Source organism: Gavialis gangeticus, unplaced genomic scaffold, assembly GCF_001723915.1.
Source record: "Gavialis gangeticus isolate Ggan-Ray unplaced genomic scaffold, GavGan_comp1, whole genome shotgun sequence".
NCBI classification, from domain to species: domain Eukaryota; kingdom Metazoa; phylum Chordata; order Crocodylia; family Gavialidae; genus Gavialis; species Gavialis gangeticus.
Window position 1 is genome coordinate 37,803,280 of NW_017729031.1, and position 17,168 is coordinate 37,820,447.

At 42.3% G+C, this 17,168-nt stretch overlaps 1 protein-coding gene across 1 annotated transcript in view; it reads left to right on the forward strand.

The window, feature by feature from the left end:
• The window catches only part of CNTNAP5 (contactin associated protein like 5), a 573,569-nt gene that overhangs the window by 541,910 nt on the left and 14,491 nt on the right, over positions 1–17,168 (forward strand). The window contains exon 22 of the mRNA XM_019522627.1: positions 11,017–11,235. Within this exon, the coding sequence (XP_019378172.1) occupies positions 11,017–11,235 (219 nt within the window). The remainder of the gene's footprint in view (positions 1–11,016; positions 11,236–17,168) is intronic.

Here is a 17,168-nt window from a genome sequence, read left to right on the forward strand (position 1 = left end):
TGACGAGGATGTGTATTCCTCCTTAATGTAGAGTGCCATGCCCCCACCTTTCCTCCCTGTCCTGTCCCTCCTGTACAGCCCATAGCCCTTGATATTCACTGCCCAGTCGTGCATGGGGTCCCACCACGTTTCAGTGAGCCCCACTATGTCTGGGTTGGTGTCAGCTAGCAGGAGGGTAAGTTTCTCTTGCTTGTTTCCCAAAACAAGTTTTGTTTTAAACGTGGCTAATTGTTCCACCAGGTTTAATTTTATCATGAAAATTTCATTATGGATATTCTCGCACAATGCTAAAATTGCCATTTTCCCTGTTCTGACACAATTTGCCCACCTGGTGCCCTCTAGCATTTTTTTACTAGTAATAGCACATTTATCAATTATGAGCATTCAACGTGTTACATGCAAAATAATAACGGGAATCATCGTGGTACATTGCAAGAGTGAAATAAACCTAAAGATGATCTTTAGCTAGAAAAAGCCAGTGTCATGTACGGGCGCCCTGTATCCCTGTTCCACCATGGGGGTTAGGAATAATAGCCTTTTCTTACATTGCAGGAGTTGTGCGATGATAAATGCATTAAAGCTTGTGAGACACTCAGACCCTACTGTAGTGGGGGCTGTGTAAGTATCTGAGATGGATCTAAATTTAAACTTATCTTTCAAGGAGAGAAAATACAGTGGAGAACTATTCAACTGCCTCCCAAACATCTATTGAATTTATCCTCACAGAATCCCTCTGCTAAAGGGAAGTGTTATTATTTCTACATTTCATTGCTATCAATTACAGACACAAGGCTGAAGTTACAGGAGGACCCAGATGAATCATACTGATGTCCGTAAAAGTCCCTTCATATCTACTGTATTCAGATCCCAAATAGCTTGCTCATAGGGTCACAGAGGAGGGTCTTTGGCAAAGAGTGGAACATAGATCAGTTCTCCCTCTGGTTTAGTGCCTTACAAACAAGACCACCTCTGTTGCTGCTCATGCCCTGGTGCTTTTAACTAGATCACATGCATTGCAGTTATGCTTAGGGTTACTCTATAGAGACTCTATGCAGAGTTCATGCATACAGGTGCATCTATAAAGAGATATCACACAGCCCAGTGGAAAATGTTGGATTGATTTGCTTGGGTTGGTTTTGACCTTACCATTTTACAAGCCTCTAAATATATTTTGTTTTCATCCATGCAATGCCTGGTTTTTTCATGGTAGCTGCTTCAATTTCATTTAACAAACTAATGAAAATTCTTCATTCATTGCCAGAAAAGCCTAGTCCTTGTGTTCATATTTATTGTGAATGCATCTGACTTATTGGGATAATAGCATCTAGCTTCCTACGTATCGCTTCTTTGGAGACCCGCATGGTACCAGTGATAGAGTGGTACCAGAGTAGGGAAAAAATGTTTAAAATAGGGGCTTAAGAATTCCTTGAGGATGCATAGCATAAAGGTTTTTTGACCTCTAATTTACATGTGTCTTTTCCAGTCATGAGTAATCAGAATGTCCCAGATTTGTGCTAGAAAAATCTATACACAATACTACATCTTCATGGATCACTTTCTTTCCATGCAGGCTTGGTCCAGCCACATTAGAGTCTCTCCACTTACCTCCATGATGGTGGGATCAGGCCACATATGTGTAATACATTGAAAAATACATTTATTGGGAAAGCATTGTACAGAGAGAAAATGCATACAGTGCTGTAAATAAACAGTAAAACATAGATCTTGTGCCAGAAATGATAAATGTGCCCACCCTCAAACCATTACAGACTAATACATATGAGTATTATATTGGTGGGGGAAATACATCAGGTTTATTTCAGGTATTATCAATGGGAGGAAGCTGCACTAAAGACATGCCTCTTTAAGGAGAGGTTTGAAGCAGAAGATGGAGGAAGAGGAGGAGTGAAGTCAAAATTATGTATGAGATGTCACCTTTTCTGTAGTTGAAAATGTAGTAGGTTTCTTACTGAATTAAAAGGTTCAGTCATTGAATATAAACTTACAGCTTTTAAAGACCAAACAGAATGGTGACTCCATCACTTGCCCCATCAGCCACCACTCCCCTGCCTCCATCTGTTTATTTGTCATGTTGTCACCTCTTCAAAACTGCCCTTGTTACTTTATTCCCTCCCTCCCCTGCTTTCTCAACCTCCTTAGATGGGCCACGACCACCAGGACAAACAGATCTCCAAGGTGCAACTTATGCACATGCTCTGGGGTTTGTGGGGGTGGAGGGGGTGTTATAATTAGAGCAACTCCTGGACAGCTGCTCTAATTAAAACACTGCAGCACCACATGTATTCAGCATCCCATTTTTCCAAATGGCCGCGGGGTTCTTTAACTAAAGTTTGTTCAACGAGTTTTAGTTAAAGCGCCCCCACCACCATTTTGAAATGTGGGGTGTTGAAAACATTGAGATGGTGAGACATGGTGGGGCATTAATTAGTCTAATCAAGATTAGATTAATCAAGCCTGCTCTGGTACACTCTAACTAGAAAGTGTCGGAGCACATGTATAGGCACCCAAAGCTGCTTTGCTCCAAGCAAAGTATCTTTGGTGATGATGCTAAGAGACTAGGAGAGGGGAGGAGAAGGTGATTTTCTACAGGTTACACCTGTGGTTCTGCAACAGATAATTCAAGGGTTGACACAATTTATCTATTGTTGCCGATGTTTTATATAATCCTGAAAGAGAATCTTTCTGTTTCCCTAAATATAGAACTGCCCAGAAGAAGGGTCTGCAGATAATTTCCTGCTCTCCATCATCTTTTATCTAGGAGCTTTATTTTTACTCTGAGTAGTTGCTACTTGAACTGATTGCAGCTGTCTCTTTTCAAAAGAATCCATGTATTCTTCTTTTATCAGCTATATCTCTTTATTTTTCTTGCATCAATTGCATCTTATAGTATGGCTGTATTGTACTGTATAATGTACTGTATTGTGAGCTCCGGTAGAAATCAAGCAGGGGTGGCTGTGTTATGACACATTAGGATTCAGATGTCACAGAGCTTCTGACACCTAACAAATGTCACAATGCAACCTGAAGCAAAGTCTGTTTTTAGCTGTTAGATGATCTGTGGAGTGGGGAGGGGGCCATGTGTAAAATTAGCTTGAGTGACTCATAATGAGCTCAGGGGTGTACTATGGGGACTTTTAAAAATCTTTTAGCATCTGTACTTTTCCCAGAGCCTGATGAAGGAACTTTGAGCCTGGAAGCTTGCAGAAAAGGACATTTTTTTCTTGCGATTTCCCAGTTGGTCTAATAAAAGGTATCATTTTGGAACCAAGAGTTCTACTACTTCGTATGTTATAATGAGCTCAGAGTCCTCAAGTATTTCACATTATATGAAATGTTCTGTAATTTTGGCACAATGGAAGATGTATCATGTCCATCTGTGTCCCAGCACAGCTTGGGAATACATGTCTTTTAGTCCTATCTGCCACTCCTCTCCCACACCAGTATCCGTGGGCTTCACTAAATTACACAGAGGGAGCATCTATATGAGACATTTTTACAGAGCTGCAAATTAGCTCCACACCAAAGTCACAGCATTTACATGTGTGGCCCTATTAGGCCATAGGAAACTAATTAACTCCACCATAGGTTAGTACTTGTAAACACAAGTCCTATCTTATGGTGGAGTTCTTTATTGCACATCAACACGCGTGTCGACACTTGCAGGGCTGGCTGCGGCACAGGGATACTTTGGTGTGGGGGTTGCCTACCAGCTAGCCCCTCACTTGAGTACCTTTGTGCCCCAGCCAGCACCTCCAGAGCACAGTAAGCCGGGTCAGAGCAGCCCCAGGATGGCAGGCTGACCCCCCAGACTCCCTGCTAGCCAGGGCTCAAAATGCTGCGTTCCCAATTGCTCTTGCAAACACAGTGCCTGGGAGCAATATGCACTGGAGTTTATTGCTGCATGCTAATAGCATGTGTAGATGCACCTAGAGTACCTTGCATTCTCCATAGGAGAAACTGGACTAGGTGGAATAGGAGCAGATGTAGTGGAGCTGTACCATCCCAGGGCAAACTTAAGCAAGAGAAATCCTGACAAGGTCCAGGGCTTCATCTGCTGGCTTTGGGGTATATTTGTGCTAGGAACCCAGGCATGCCCAAAGCTACCCTAATGCACATCAGGAATCACTCTCACACGTGTCTTCTGTTTCTTCCCACTTATAGCTCAGAATCAGCAGAGTGTCTCAGTTTTGTGGCAGGCTGCAGCCGGATATTGATGCGATGAGCTAGAAAGTTTGGTGGTCAACTCTGCATTTCAATAATAGATGCAGAACTGAGACCAAAAGAGTCTTTTACTTCTAGGTCACTGAATCAAATCCAGCCCCTGGTTTAGAGGCCAAAAAATAACCATGCCAAGGTTGTCTAGCCACTTTGGGATGTTTCTAGTTTGTCTGTCGGGCTTAGTAAAGAGCCCAACCATTGCTTCAGCCAGTGGATTACACCCTTGCTGCATCCTAGCAGTGGTCCATTTAAAAGAGAGATAAATGGCACCATGGGAACACTTAACGGGTGCTGCACCCTCTCCCAATGAAATCGGTGTCCCCAGCAGTAAAGCCTATGACAGGTTTTCCGGTGCTGCCATGTTGATGCTTGTCAGGAGCATGAAACAGACTTTTAAACATAGCTTGGGAGGAAAAGGAGGACGCTGGAGAACGTCCATGGTTGAGATTTCCCTTAGTCTCACCTTCAAAAGAGAGTCCCTTTGATACAGCATCTTCCCCTCGCTAACAGCGTGAGGTGTGAGAGAGGAAAGAATCCAGCTTTTCAAAAGGATGGAGAATAAATGGGGAAACTTTTCAAGTCTTTAAAGATTGTTGTAGCCCTTTGAATATTGTTATTTTAGCTGGTAAAGCAAGATAAATCAACCTCTTAGCTTCTGAAGTGCGGTTTGTAATTGCAGGCATATTTCTGGCAAGGCTTTGAGAGCTTGCTCCTCCATTTTCAGCTGCCTCTCTAGGAAACCGGCATGCCTGGGTGTGCTGTTTTGCCTGGCTTTGGTGCCAAAATGTACTGCCAATTCACTTGTGTCCAAGCTGTGATAGTGTCAGGCAGGGATCTGCAAGTCTAAATGTAAGGAGACAAGTGTGAAGCCTTCCTGTTTGTGGTTATTAATTTGTATGACCATAGGAGTGCTGGCCTGACTGTACTAAGCCCTGCACAACCCAGACATCCCCCAATGCAAAGAGCGTACACTCTGGTCTCTTAAATGATTCAGCTTTTGCAGCCAACCAGGTGAAAGGCCCCATCAGCAAGCTCGGTGATTTTTAATATGGGAAATCATGACTTGCCTTGAGAATTGCCAGCCCAGACTGATGTTTCTGATCAACTTTTTTGCAATATTTCTGCAGTTTTCCTCCTGCCTACAGAGCTGCCGCTGTCAAATTAAGTCCCGTTCAGCTTCACCAGAGACTGGGAGGTAGGAAGAGTCAAAAGGGACCCCAAGTGTCTCTGAGGGGATCCAAGTGTCCCCACAGCTTTCCCAAAAGCCTGACCATAACCCTTGGGGAATGCATTAAGGGCCATTATGGGCTGCCTGCTCTCTGCTTTCGCAGAGGCGTCATTTCTAATGCTCTCCCTCCTGTGATGCTGTTTGCATACTGAACAGCACTTTAACAAAGTCAGCAGAAACCAGCTGGAAACTGCCACATTTTGACAAGCATCTAGAAGAAAAGGCAGGTTTTCCCTTTCAGTGAGTAAAGAACAGCTGAATCGCCTGTAGAAATCAAGAGAATTGTACAGATGATATGAAAGTCACCCTGATTTGACTTGGCTCCACCACCTTCAGGCCATAGAAAGTCAGTGATGTTGGGCTCATTGGATGATTGGTAAGGAGGCCAGGGAATAAAACCCAAGAGTCTTGGACAAGTGATGCCGGTGACTTAGGAAGTGCAACTTATCCCCCCCGAGTCAAAGTTAGGATAACACTCCTGCTTAATGCTGCAGGAGATGTGATTTCTACTTCAATGCTAAGAACCCAAGCCCTAAAAATGTGGTCATTTAGGACACTCCACTGTCAGAGTTCAGATCAATAATCTCAGTGTCCCACTGAAATACTCATTGCTTAATCAGCTTACATCTGCCAAAGCTCCCACAGGTAATTTCAATTAGCCATAATATTCACATTGTCCTGTACTGTTTTTTAATTTGCTTTTGCACTGGGAAGCAGCTCAGACGTTGTACCCTACAGGTAGCTGTATTTCACTTACAGGTAAAGTGAACTCCATGATGGAGGCATTTGGACTTCAAACTGCGGTATATACTTAAGGGGTGTTGGTCTAAGGACATAGGCAGACAAGGTTCTGTGGGTGAATCTGATATCTTTTATTAGACCAAATTAAAAAGTTGGAAAAAATTTTTTAGGAAGCTTTCAGGTTTAAAAACCGTTCGTCAGGCTGAGGAAGTCTCTGCAGTTGGTGCATGCACTTTCTATTTCAGGTTTTACTTCAGGTGTGTAATATGTGGAAGGGACGTACAAAACGGCCGCTTTGTTATAATGCAGATGAAAATGGAAATCGTGTATGGTTTGGCAGATAAAAGGTGCTGAAATCATTGTAAGAATCCTGAAAATCAGTAACTCAATATTAAAAGCAAATCCCCAGTTTCAAAGGCAGTCCTTGTAAATACATAGAAGTCAGAATGGCAAAAGAGCAAGAACAATGCGAGCTTATGGGAGCGGTGAATTGCTGAATTGTGTTCAAAGAGTGAACACCAGGATCCAGCTAGAAGCCAGCCGCTTTAATCCATAATCAGAAGAACGAATGCACAGACCAACTAACGTGCAAGCCAACAGAGATGGCTGAATAATTGCGCATTTTAAATGCATGGGACAAGTCAAGTTGATGAGAGAGAACAGCTAAGTTACTTACAAGCTGAGCAAGGCAAATCGAAGATGGACTCCTTCTCTTCCTCCTCTACCCCTTGACACAGGAGTCGTACTGCATGACTTAATTTGAGGGACTGAGAACAAATGTGCAGCGCAGGAATGGCAGAAGACAAGAATAGAGCACTGCGTTTGGATGGGCTTAATTTACTGAGTCAAACAAATGCTTTGGAGGATTCACAGATTTTAAGGTCAGAAGGGACAGTTTTAATCCTCTCATCTGAAGTCCCCTATAGCGCAAGCCTTAGTATTATAGAGTAATTGAGTCCAGTAACTTTTGCTGGCATGTCCTTTAGAAAGCCAGCTGTTCCTGATTTCAAGTGGTGGAGAGTCCATTTGCAGCCCTCAGTCAGCTGTTCTCATAGCTAAATACCTTGACTGTGTGCGTATGTGCTGGGCTGGATCTAAAGTGAGCACAAGGGCATGGCCAGACCTCCGCATTTTGGAGCATGGGAGCAGCACTGGGGACTTTAAGTCCCCGAAGCAAATAACCACCCCCCTCCCCTTTGAAATCCATACGAATTTCAAAATAAGTAATAAACCTGCCATGTAATGTCTTGTAAGTTTTTCAAGTTACCATGAAAAAGAAATTTTGGGTTTTCCCTTTGATACCAAGGAAATGAAGTAAACACACTGAATATTTTGGTGCTGAAAGATAAGATATATTCATCTCCTATGCCGGAGACAGCAAAGAAGCAGGAAATGCTAAAGTTGGCAATGTTTACTGAGGGTTTTTTTTCTGACTTCTGTGAAGATGGAAAATGCTCTGAATCAATATTTCACTATTTCTTCTGGAAGTTTTCTTTAGAAGTATGAAGCCAGTGATGTATTTTGTGAACGGCCTACCTCATTTAATTCCTTCATCTTCCGGATCTTTTTCTGTACACGGATGGTTTCAGAAAGGCCAGAGTCCATTCGTGAAGGCCAGGAGTTTTTCCAGCACTGAAGACAAACATGCTTCCCTTGAGAACTCCTTCCCCAATCCTCTTTTGGAGAAAAATACTAGCATTTTCAGGTGTGAGAGCCTGAAAGCTGGCAGAAAAAGACACATTTGGGGGGGGGGGGGTTGCTATTTCTTTGTTGGTTTAATAAAAGGTATCATCTTTGAACCAAGAGTTCTAGATTTTTGCATATAATTTTTCTTGGTGCCTATGACTAAGTTTTGCATATGTTTGTTTTTGCACCTACAGTTTGGCCACGTGACAATTGCTATCGTGGCACCCTTTACAGATTGAGCCGTTATGGCACACCTCCTTCCAGCAAAGCCCTCCGAGTGACATCTAACACTTACACATGGAGTTGCTAAGAAACAGCTACAGTTAGGTGTCATGTGTTCTCATGCAGAAACTCAAAAGCTAATTACTAAGCTTTTCTCCTCTAAATCCATCTTTGACTGTCATGCAGTGATCGGCATCCATAAGTGCCAAAGGGTAACATGGGATGTATTTGGTAGCCGTGTTGGTCTGAGACAAAAAGAAATGCAAAACTCTATAACTCTTGCTTCAGAGATGATACCATTAATTAGACCAAGTAAGAAATCACACCGAAAAAATTATCTTTCTTTGCAAGCTTTCAGGAATATGCACCCTTCCTCAGGCTCGGGGAAAAGTAAAGATGGTTAAAAAGTCCCCATCGGTAGAAAATAAACTTGATTTTGCACAGGGTAATGTGGAATTCAGTCTTGAGCCATTTCAACTCTGTAGTAAACAAAAAAAAATGCATACTAAAATTTCATCAAAACGTTTTTAGGTAGCATACTCAAGCGTACAAAATTAAGAGACGTTAGATTGACCCTTGCTACTGGAACAGATTCTGTCACCTTTTTTTTTCCATCCTCCGTACTAAACAAGGGTTTTTTTTTCTGGAAACGATAATGTGAGATGGTGAAATTAAAGCCATCTCATAATACACATACATAAGACTATGTCATCCTGTAAAGAAGTGCTTTTTATCAATGGCTAATATTAAACTGTGCTGACAACAAGAATTTGGGCAACTCAACTTGTTGCAGATTGTGCACAATAGTGTCTAATGTTCAAGAGCCAAACACGTTGAGATGATGATTTCCCAGACTTCCACTCAGTGTTTTATAAGCTCTCAGACATTTTCACAACGTGTATAAAACAGAAGAGTGCAAAAACAAGGAAGGGATCAATATTTTCCTACTCACTACTTGCAGTCACTTGGGGATGGTTCAGTCGCTTGGGGATCCACGACTGATTCTAGGAGGGGACTGCTACTTGGTGGCTTTCCCAATAATGCATCTCCTCCAGTCTGATTAGGAAGGACTTTCAACTCCTTCTAGGGTGACTAGAAAGGGGGCTGTCAGTGAGAAGAGGGAGAATGGGGGTCCCCGGTTGGTGGAGTTAGCTGTGACTGAGGGAGGTTGATCCCAGAAGATTTTTATAGGAGTTCATAGCAAGATTTTCACAGCCCTATAAGGTTTCTGGATGTAGGGTATGGATTTTATGAGTTTTGTTTTACCATACTCTGTTGTCAAAGCATTTGATCACTTTTGCTTTTTTATACCCTTTGCCATTTTATACCATGTTTCCTTTTCCTTTTTTGTATACCATTTTCTTTTTTATACCATATTTCTTTGTAATACAAAATTGCCTTTTATTTAGACCCAATTTCCTTTGATTTTTCTGCTGTTTTGCCAAACTGCCTGTGGCAAATCATAATTTCTGGGCAAGTTAATAACCCGGGTGGACCCATTCAGCAGTCAGGGGTCAGTAGGCTTGCACAAACTCAGGATGTGCATCTGAGAGCACCATTTTGTCACACCACTGTCTTACAATTTGAATGTGTCATAATTTGCCTTGCAATTTTAATGTGTTATAACAAACTAGAGAACAGGGAAAGAATCCAGATTTCCAGTGCTATAAACCATGAGTTTCTAACTGCCTGCAGGTAAGTTTTTTAACCTTGAACAATCATTGGGCCCTTGCTCAACAACTATTTTTGCTCTGCTTTGCTTTGTTTCTGATTGACCTTGATATATGAAGTATACTGAGTCACAGACCTCTAAGCAGGGTGAATTGCAGTGCTTGGAAAGTAAATAAAAAGGGAATCCTAAGAAAGAGAATGCAGCTTCGCTATCCTTCACTGATTTTCTCAAACGCCTCTGAGCCTCCCTGCATTGTGTGACTTTGTGTGGACTTTGAACTGGCTTTTTATGACAAGTTTAAACACAAATGCATGGATTAGTCAAGTTATTTCTCTTGCAGCTTGAGAAAGAACCCAGACATTGATATTTCATCTGTAGATACCCCAGCGGCTCTCAGATTGGTGGTGCAGCTCCCAGGACAGCGGAGCCTAGGCCCCTCGACCCAAGCTTTTAGGAATAACTAATAAAACAAACAATAATGGTGACATGTGAGTAGGTTGAACAACCTCCTAGACTGTAGAATCATTGCCTAATGGTAGTGTTAGAAGCTCAAGGATGCAAAATAGTCAACATGAGATGATACGACGTATTAAATAATATACATTAGGGAATAAGTCACTGTTGGATCAGTAAGCGGAGCAGATGATCTAATAAGTCTTGTCCATTTTTGTCAAACTGAACACTGCTGGCAAAATATATTGTAAGTAATAAGAATTTTTAAAATTGTATATAAGGACATAAGAATGACCATATTGCACCAGGTCATAGGCCCATGTAGCTCAGTCTTCTCTTTCTCACAATGGCAAAGTGGATGCTAATGGGATAATATTTAAGTAGGGTATATCCAGGATGATTTATTCCCTGCCCCTCTCTTCCTACAGCTTCCAGCAGTCAGGACCCTATGCTAAGCATCATTGCTCAACTATGGTAGTACTCATGGTGTTTTTAGTTGCTTCCCAGATAGGCAAGAAAAAATGGTAGGAGGAAGGAGAAGGAAGCAATTTATGTATGAGCCAGCTTCATTCATTATAAGCCATACAGGTGCTGTGGGCAAGGTGGGGCACTCAATGGATGAGCTGAAAGCAAGTGTCTCCCTCTTCAAGAGTTGAGTAAAAGAGCAAATAGATGTGATTGAGTGAGATGAGTTCGGTGGGAACATCTGGAGGAGACGAAAAACTCACAAAGAGCCACATTTGAACCCCACTTCTTGTTATATGGTGTGTTGCAGATAGTCTGGGACTTGATTCTGACATCTCAAAGGCAAACTCCTATGGCTTTATTGGATGCCTGTCATCTGTCCGGTACAATCATATAGCTCCCCTGAAGGCCGCCTTGAGACATCCCAGCATCGCTCCTGTGACTGTCAAGGGCACCTTGACTGAATCCAGTTGTAGATCCATAATAGAGGCTGATGTGAACACAGTCACGACAGTATACTCTTCATCAGGTAAGTCTCTGCAAAAATTTAGCTTTGAGTTTAATCTCTATTTCAGAGGTCAGCATCCGTTCCACCTCCTCCCCTCGTGCACTTAATGTAATTGTGATAGTGGAAAACAAGGTTGATTTGGAAGTTGCCTTCTCTCTGTTATAATAACCAAGTATGTGGGTTGTATTAACAGAAGGGTTGTAAACAGGTCATGAGAAATAAATATTCCTCTCTGTTTAGCACTGGCCTAACCTGAAGCATGGTGTCCAGTTCTGGGTACCACACTTCAGGAAAGGTGTAGACAAATGGCAAAGAGCCCAGAGGAGAGCAATGAAAATGATTCGAGATCTAGAAAAGATGAGCTAGCAGGAGAGGTTGGGAGATCTTGGATGATTTAGTCTGGAGGTGAGAAGACTGAGGAAGGGTTTGGTGATGTTCCACAAATACAAAAAGTGTTGTTATAAAGAGGATCGTGATCAACTATTCTCTGTGTCTGTTGGGGAAAGGATAAGCAGTAATGACCTGAAATTGCAACAAGAGAGATTTAGGCTGGATGTTAGGAAGAGCTTTCTATATATGAGGGGTTTTGAGTGCTGGAGCAGATGGAGAGGTGGTATATCTTCATCTTAGGAAGTTTTTAAATTCAGGTTCAACAGACACTTAGCTGGCATGGTTCAGTGGGGGATGATCCTGTTTTGAGAAGGGGTTGATTAAGCTGACCTCTGAGGTCCCTTGCAGCCCCCCCTTGTCTTCCACCCATGATTCTGTGAATATACAGCTAACGTCTCTCCAGTTGCACATCCCCCAGGCACCTAAAGCAAATGTTTAATTTCCTGCATTGTCTGAAAATAGAGATACGTGACATTATAGGGGAACAAAGCCTGAGTCCCAAAGGTTGAGTCCAAGCTGCATTTCCAAAACGCGGGAATGGCATTGCCAATACAAGCAATCCATTCAGTGTGGCACTATGGTTCAGTGATTTTCAACCTCTTTTCATTTGCAAACCCCTAACAAAATGTTGAATGGAGGTGCCAGACCCCTTTGAATTGTAATTGTGAGTATTCACATACTTTTGATTGATCATGGCCCTTTTTCGTAGACCCCTTCGACATAGTCTGTGGACCCCTGGAGGTCTGCAGACCACAGGTTGACAACCACTGGACCAGCATATGCCCCACAGCCAGGTACTACCATATACTAGCCATGCCACCTACTAACCACAGTTCTGCCCTAAGTAGTGGAAATGCATGAGTGTTTCTGATAGAAACTTCTTATCTGCGTGTGTCTTTGGCTGGATATTTGTATCATATGCCCTCTGGTTAAAAGGAAGGCATGTCACTGGAATGATCCTGGCAGATGATCCCAGCAGTTCGTTCATCCCTTGCAATCGTGAAGCTGCCCTCTGAGAATTTTAAGTGGCTTGTCTATGTGTGTTTGCATGCAGCGAATGAGAAGAGAGCAGCTGGTAGTTCAGTCAGTGAAGACAGAGACACACTCGCTGCTGCTTTAGTCACTTGTGGATATAGAGAAATCCTAATGACCAGAAAGGGGTATTAAACAGAATGGGTTGTGTTTTGTTTTGGTCTTTTAATCTTCCTCAAACCATGAATTCACTTTCTCTCCCCTTTGGGTAACTAATAAAGCTTCCGGTGTTTTATATCCTAATACCATTTCCGTGACATAAGCACTTGCATCAAATCCCCATTTCCTTCAGCTTCTACCCATGGTGTTCAACAGAAAACAAATGATGCCATTAGAGCTTGGCATTGTGAAAAGGAATGATGATTGCTCTCTGTATGGGAAATGGATTCCAATTTATGTGTGCTTCACTCGCCCTCCCCCCGCCTTTAAATTATCTCATGCCTCTGTGAGGTGGGGAAGAAGCATGGCTTCTTAACAGCAAAATGCTAGGTGTGTATGGTTATGAGAGTACACACATTCCTCCTCCATTCCTTTGCTTTCGTAGCCAATTTTTGCTCTCATCTATCCCTGCCATCCATAGAAGATGACAGTCTAGGGAAAACCCTGCGTCTCAAGAAGGGAGTTCAAACTGTAAGATAGAACGGCATAGGATTTGCCCATTTAAACTTTGTAGTTAAGTCGACGCAATGAAAAGTTAAGGTTAATCAGGCACAATGTTATCTGAAAATGCAGGACCGTGGGGAAAGCATTATACTGGGTCTGCAATTTTGTGCTGAAAACAGCGTCACCTTTTTCTTAATGCCGGATTAATCGACACTTAATAAAATCTCCATATTCAAAACAAACTTGTTTTATAGATCTTACCGAGACGTATGCATTTTTACCCAATGACTCCTTAAATACCAGGTACAGTGATGTATCTAGTTGGGGGTCGCGGCATGTAAGCCAAGGTGCTATTCTGAATCGCATATTGAAGACCGAGAGAGAGAACGGGTCCACCAGAGTTCAGTGCAAGCTGAAGGGGACTCTGACCTGCAGTGCACAGAGTGGCCTGAACATCTGCTCGTAGTGTGTCCATTGCACCCTCTTGTGTAAGCAGGTGTGTCGTGAGAGGTGGTGCAGGAGAGATTTGCAAGTCTTGAGTCACAAAGTCGGTGTCCCATAAGGTGCAGTGTGCTAGTCAGAGGCCTGGAGAAGGCAGAGCACTGGACACATGGAGCGCTTTATTTTTCTCAAAGAAAAATCAGAAACTTTGGAGTTTGTTATGAGCTATCTACCATGCTGGCTTTCCCCTGTCCAAACATAAGCCCACAGGCTTTTCTGTTAGGCGCATTGGGTCGTGTATATAGTGTAATAAGGACTACCTCTCCGAAACTTTCCAAATAGCATAGTCTGGGCTAGTATCCCACTGCCAGAGCTGGGAATTTCAAGTAGGTGAAGAAGCATTATGGAAAAGACTTGCTTTCTGCCTCCAGTGCTGTTGGTGCAGTTTTATCAATGACTCTGCCATGCAAAATGCACAAACAACCAGGAACGAATGCAAGGACTCACGTCCAAAGTAGAAACTACCTACTTGAACCACAGGGCCAGGTTTCTTGTTTGTTTGCCTTCTCTCTGTAGGTTGCTTTCCTTTTTGGCTTCCTAGTGGCCTTGCTTCAATGGGAAGGTGCTTTCAGTGCTGCCTTGTATGTGGTTTGTTAGTGCTGCATGATGTGGGAGATCAGGCTTCAAATCCCCTGGGGTAGGGAGAGGTTAGTTTATAACCTGGATGCCCCGTGTCTCTCCTATCCTAGATAGCAGGTTTGGCTACTGGGTCACTGGGTACCAACAGCCCTCATCCCTATCTCAGTTCAGCATCAAATAAATGCTAGTCAGGATTTACACCCACCTGCAGTTGCAGGGGTTGTGCAGCATTTCTGTGTGTTTACAGTGCAACTGAATTGCAATGGAGCAAAGTGCACGTAGATTTTTCCAGGGCATTCGTGAATCGTTCTGAGTATGAGCAGCAGGACAAGCTTGGGTAGGTAGGTGAAAATGTAGCTGCTTAAGGTCAGCTGTGTACACATGCTTCACATAAGGCAAAGTAGAATAATATTAGATTAAAACACCTGAAAACTACATGTCACACACTTAAGCAGTAAAATAGATGATTGCTCTGTATGTCCTGTAGTATAAGTAATGTGTACCTTGCTCTGTAAGATACTGCACTTTGCTATACCTTATATTTTGTTATAATTTACATATAGATTATCCTGATCTGGGAAAAGACCGTATTTTTGAAGCCATCACAGGGAGATAGAAATAAGGCTGACCATTCAACTTTGCTATTAATCTCTCAATTTATCAGTTATAAATTTATCATCTCTGCATATCTGAGCAGAAAAAAAATCAAATGCAGAACTCAATTGCCCATGCATCTGCCCATTTTCTTCTGCTCAGCTACATCAAAGCAACCTGCCAGGAAATCATACTTTATTTAAGTGTTTTTTCCTCCAAAAAAAAAAAAAAGTGCTCAGTGATCATAACATCAGAATAACTGAAGCACTTTTCTTCAAACTTGGAACATTTATTAGATCTCTAGGTAAGTTTCTTAACAAGCCAACCTTGTTCAAAATCCATTTAGATATACTTGAGTTATTCGTGCATACATTTTATGGTTAAAATATTTGATACGGGATTTTGATGTTTTATGGAGTTCCACAGATCAGTCATTCCTCGCATGCTGAGATTGATAAACACACACAGTAGTTGCCATTGCAAAATGTACTTTGATGTTTGAAAAAACTGTGTCAGTTCTATTAAGCTGCTACAAACATCACAGTATGATCACATATTGTTTTACAGAAAGTGTTGGGTTTTGGGTTGCTTTTTTTTACAGCGCTTGCCCACATCCTCAGCCAGTTGACACCAGCTGAGGATCTATCTGGGTCTTGTGTATTTAAACTGTGCATACTGAAGACTTTCATAATGCAAAAACTACATAATCTATATGTAAATAATCTATCGGTACAAAAATATGTTACTTCTGGAAGGCATATGAGACATGGCACATCCCCATTTTGCTGAGGTGCCCTCTGGTGCCAGTTGTCTTCATACCATAGTCTCAGGGGTCATATCTAAAAGGCACAAAATGTCCTATTCAAGTCTCATATGAGACACGGTGTTGTTTTTTCTTGGCTTCAGAATTTACTGTGATCCCGCTGGGGAAGGTTGTGCTGTCACTTGCCATCTGCTTCTCTGCAACAAACACCTCCTCGCCCTGGATCCTGATTTTAGTTCTTGGGCAAAACATAATTCTTAGAAACTTTTAAGGTCTGTCGACCTGCATGCTGAAGTAGATAAAATGGCATTAAACAAGTGAAAGAAATTGAAAGTTACCTCTAAGTCCCCAACAGCTTGCTTTGGTTTTCTTCAGGTAACAATGGCCAAAAAGTAAACTTGTTTGCGGCTTCTAGAGTAAAATATGTTCACGTGTTTTGCTGCTTCAGTGAGCAGCTGCCTGTGTCCTATGTGCAGTTAACACATCCTAAGCATAATGTGTGACCTGGCCGTGAGTTGTTATTGTTTTGTAAAGTTTACTGACTTCAGCAACCAAGAAGGTGTGCAAAGTTAGCTGAAGCAGGTACTCCTGTATCTAGAAACCAACTATTTCTGATCAATAAAAAATCAGAGTTTTCCAAGTTCTCCTGTGAGTGAGAGACGGTGTATCTAGATGCCCAATCTCTGGGCAAGTGAAGAGAGGGTAGTTGCAATGAAGACATGATAGTTTCCACTTGGTATGCCCTAGCCCCAAAATGGGTGACTTACCCTTATGTGACCGTTCCTTCTGTTGGTACACACTTCCATAAGCCATCCTGCGGGATCCAGAAGTCCTTTCCATGATTGTCTCCATCCTGAATATCAGCCAACTGTAGAACTGCAGGTTCCCCAATATTTCTGGGTTGCAAATGCCTATATAGAAGAGGAGAGATCAATTCCTCTATAAAATGGACTCCTGGTCCAGAAACTTTCTGGACCTCCTTACCCATTTGCACTGCGGTATGCACAGCCATTTACACCAGTGCAAATGGGTTACGAGTAGTAACCACTGCATTCAAGTTGCACTGGCATGACCGACTAAATGCACAGGGCATAACAGAATTGAGTGCTTTGTGGACACAGACAGTGAAAACCAATATAGCTGAAGACACAAACTCATCACAGTCCAAACACACAGATAGCCAAAGGATGTATAGCTGTCTGAATGAAAAATTTCATTCAGCAACGAGGTGCCATTTAACTCCCGAGCCAGTCTCTGCAGCAATTTGCATTTCTTGTTTAGGTCTCCATATCTCACACTTGAAAAGAGCAACCTGACAATGCAATAAAACATGTACCTGATATAGTCAGACCTAACTCCTCAGTGAAACGTATATATAGCAACTTGAAGGCTTAAAATAAGCAAACCATAGCTTTGCAATGGAAGCTTCAGTAGAGTAAAGGCTGAGGTGAGTCTGAAGTCATGACAGGATGGTAAAGGAGGCCTAGAGGTT